Here is a 3,843-nt window from a genome sequence, read left to right on the forward strand (position 1 = left end):
TTATTCACTTCCTTCTATCATAATATTAGGATCATAAAAACATTTTTTTTAAATAATAACCTAATATTAATAAAATGTTGGTTTTGTAGAAGTGTTAAGACATATTGAATCCTAAAAAAAATTAAAATAATTCAATTCTTGTAAGTAACACTTAAAAAGATGAGATATTTTTGCTAGTATTAAAAAAACTACTAAAAAAATAACAAAAATATTCTTCATTAACTTCTTGATAATAATGATTGTACACAACACTAGGATGCAGCAAGTGATGCTGTTCTAATATAAGCCACTCGTACTTCAACCTATCGATCAGAGCCGTCCATTTTCATCATGCATTTTCCTCTCCAAGTGAAAGTGCAGGTCTTTCCCTCTCATTCTCTCTCTCATTCATATTAGATCGAACCCACTCGCACCTAAGCCACACCTTCAAGGACAACCTCTCACGCGCCACAACTCAGGCCAGTACCAACTTTAACAAGCTCCAAGGTGGTTTCATCTTCTCTTTCTCTCCCTCTACCACTAAATTAACTTTTTTATTTTTATTATCTTACTTTATTAATAAAAAAAGTTATATTTTTTTCTTTCTTTTTCGTAAGTTTGGTTGTTGTTTAGTGACCACAAGGTGATAAGTTAGATTCTGGAAACAGTCTTTTCCATCTACGGAGTTAAGGTTGCGTTCGAGATTCGTATATTGGGTCACCATTTTTCATAAGCTAGTAAACACGAAACCTTTGTTGGTAAAACACTTTAACATGACTTAAAGGTCAATTTGTTATGAACCCGTTCAATTCGAGTTAGATTGAAGTAATTCACTACGGCTTTTGCTTGTTATTTTTGTCAACCTTGTTTACTAGATCTGGGGTCGTTCATTTTAGGTATGAAATTTGGGTTTTCTTTTCCAATTGGTGTTGATTTTTATTTCTGAATGTTCAATTTTATCAGCATGGACTTGTTTTTGTGGAATTATATTGCTGATGAAGTTAGGGTTTTTCTACCAAATTTTGTTGATTTTTTATTTCTGAATGTTCAATTTTATTAATACAAAGTGATTTTGTAGAATTTCAACCTGGGTTTCTTTGATTTGTGTTAAAATTTTGACCTTTATTGAAAACGAATTAAAAACCGCTTCTTATTTTGGTATACCCTAATTTGTGTTATTTGAAATTTGTGATAAAGTAAGCTTCTTGAGATGGGGGATGAGACTTCCGACGCAATGAACCTTGATTTGAATCTGGGTCCAGGTCCGGAGCCACCAGCTGGGTCCACGATGAATGAAGCTATGAACTTGGATGATTGGATTATTGAGGAGCCTCTTCATAGATTTGGTGAAGGTTTGAGGCTTAGGGCACGACAACGGTGGAGATGGCGGCATCATCTTCCCATCCCTCCTCCTCCTGCAGTTCATGTTCATATTCCGGACGTGCCACAGCATTTGCATTTTCATATACCGCCAGAAGCTCGGAATATCTCTATGGAATTGGACCAGTTTTTGATCAATTCTAGTAATGGAAGTCCCTTACAGGCTGGTGAAGGCAGTGTGGCTGCTGAGGAGAGAATGGAGGTGCAGATGCCCAAAGCATGTGAAAACAACAATGGTATTATGGAGGATGAGACAGCAGCAAAGAAGGAAGATGTTGAAAAGGGTAGTAGCAATGATGGGGATTTTTTCGATTGTAATATATGTATGGACCTGGCCAAGGATCCTGTTGTGACTTGCTGTGGTCATTTGTTTTGTTGGCCATGCCTATATCGATGGCTGCATTTACATTCTGATGCTAAGGAATGTCCAGTTTGCAAGGGAGAGGTGACTCTTAAAAATGTTACCCCGATATATGGTCGTGGAAACAATGTTCAAGTTCCTGAGGAGGACGCCACTCTTAAAATCCCTCTCAGGCCCCATGCTAGGCGTGTTGAGAGTTTGAGACAAATCCTTCAAAGAACTGCACTCACATACCCTGTCGAAGAGATGATTCGACGTCTTGGAAGCAGAATTGATCTTACTCGGGATTTTGTTCAGGCAGGTGAAACGCTTGAGAGAACCAGTTCCTTGCTAAGTAGGTTTTTGACATCTCGAGGTATCCGGAGAGAGCAGAATGCTGGGGCACCCCCAGATGATGTGGTGGGTTTGACTCAGAATAATTCTCTTGAGGCAGGGGATAGCCGAAGGCTCCAATCCCTTTCACTTCGAAGAACACAATCAAATAGAGCAAGATTCACCTCAGCACTGAGTAGTTCTGCTGAAAGGTTAGTGGATGCATACTTCAGTAGCCAGCCATTTGTTAGAAACAATGAACAACCTCCACCAGTTGATGACAGAGATTCCTTTTCAAGTATCGGTGCTGTCATAAATTCAGAGAGTCAAGTAGACACTGCTGTAGAAATTGATTCCATGGTATCCTTGTCAACTTCTTCCTCTAGGAGGAGAAATGATGCTTCAAGAGTTTCTGATGTTGACAGTGGAGATTCTCGTGCTCCAAGGCGTAGACGTTTGAACTGATAGAGAAGTCCTCTAGATCGAGTTATTACTATTCTGTCATGTAACACATATGATAATAATTTTCCAACACCTATGTAAGTGCTTCTTGCTTTGGTATGGCCTTATATTTATGAAGTATTTACCTTTTACAAGTTTTGGTAGATTTAAGATGTTTCGGAAGCTATAAAGTTCTGTCTGTTACAGTATAAGAATGTCCTTTAAGGATCAAGCAATTTATAGTTTTATCATTTTGAAAGTAAGTTTTGCAATGGAATACCAAGCTACTTAAGTTTTATTGCTAGAATCCTTCATGAAAATAGAAACTTTCTATAATGAATCGACTCTTCTAGGCATTCTCATCATTGTGGTACTATAGAATTTCATTGCTTGGATTTAGCTTTGAAAATGTTAACTTTCTTTACCTTCATTTTTCAAAGTACTCATATTTTTTGTTGGCATCTAAATCTGAGTTAGATATACTTTTCTTTATACAGGCCTATTTCACTGGGCAAGGTCAACAGCAATTCAGGCTCATTGTTTTCGTTGTCAATAATGCAGGTTGTGCTTTCAGCTAAGTTGTCTTAGAGTTAATATAAAACATGCCAGGCTAGTAGCTACTCTTTGTTTTTGTAATCTAGTATAATAGTATTACTGATTCTATATTCTGGTGATATGCTTCTCCTTGCTGCATGAATCATAGTGTTACCCTTGTATGATAGTGTCAAGCATAAATTCTCCGAAAAAGGATTTAAGCTGTAATATGAAAACACCTGAATGTTTTTACATTTAACAAATAAATATAGTCACAGACTTGTTTTTGTAATCATATTAGCTTGTCAAAGCCAGAGATGGGAATGTGGCTATGGTTGTGTTAACCTGAGAGGCGTGTCTTTTTTCCAATTTCATTTACTAAGCATTATTTCCTGATTTGTTTTGTGGATAGTGATTGGATGTTTGAATTATGGTTAGTTCAACACACTCATCTTATTTTGTGGATAGTGATTTATTTTGTTCTTGCATTATATTCAATACCCATAAACAACCAAGGTTAGTTCAACACACTCATCTTATTTTCCATGATCTCAGATTTTGGTTTAGTTGCATGCTTCTCTCAATTTTGTTTTTGGTTTGATTGCATGCATCTCTCAATTTCGTTTTTCATGGTATACTCAATTTCGTTCAATAGTCAGTTCTTGCATTTCCTTTTTGTGTGTTGTCTGTTATGGGGTTTCGATTTTGGTTGCATGTCTATTGTGCCGGGTTTTTTCGAAACTTTAGCTACATTCACATAGCCTTCGTTATGAATGTGTTTTTTCTGAAGAAATAAATGCATGTGACCTTGGTTACGTGCAGTCGTGCATGTAGGC

General features: G+C 36.8%; 1 protein-coding gene across 4 annotated transcripts; it reads left to right on the forward strand.

Moving 5' to 3' along the window:
- On the forward strand, positions 253-3,302 carry LOC109330074 (nuclear factor 7, ovary-like). 4 transcript variants are annotated; one of them, XM_019564074.1, is made up of 3 exons: positions 253-486; positions 1,177-2,571; positions 2,971-3,302. In XM_019564074.1, exon 2 carries the CDS (start codon positions 1,190-1,192, stop codon positions 2,495-2,497), a length of 1,308 nt encoding a protein of 435 aa, XP_019419619.1. In that variant the 5' UTR covers positions 253-486; positions 1,177-1,189; the 3' UTR covers positions 2,498-2,571; positions 2,971-3,302. The 4 variants fall into 4 exon arrangements, with proteins under 4 accessions (XP_019419619.1, XP_019419620.1, XP_019419621.1 ...); XM_019564075.1 differs by having other exon boundaries at positions 1,181-2,571; XM_019564076.1 differs by lacking the exon at positions 253-486 and adding an exon at positions 697-875.

The sequence above is a fragment of the Lupinus angustifolius genome, chromosome LG16, assembly GCF_001865875.1.
Source record: "Lupinus angustifolius cultivar Tanjil chromosome LG16, LupAngTanjil_v1.0, whole genome shotgun sequence".
Taxonomy (NCBI): Eukaryota; Viridiplantae; Streptophyta; class Magnoliopsida; order Fabales; family Fabaceae; genus Lupinus; species Lupinus angustifolius.

What these genes read in the sequence shown, in the direction of transcription:
- LOC109330074 (XM_019564074.1), top strand. Translation starts at nt 1,190, where the DNA reads ATGGGGGATGAGACTTCCGACGCAATGAACCTTGATTTGAATCTGGGT.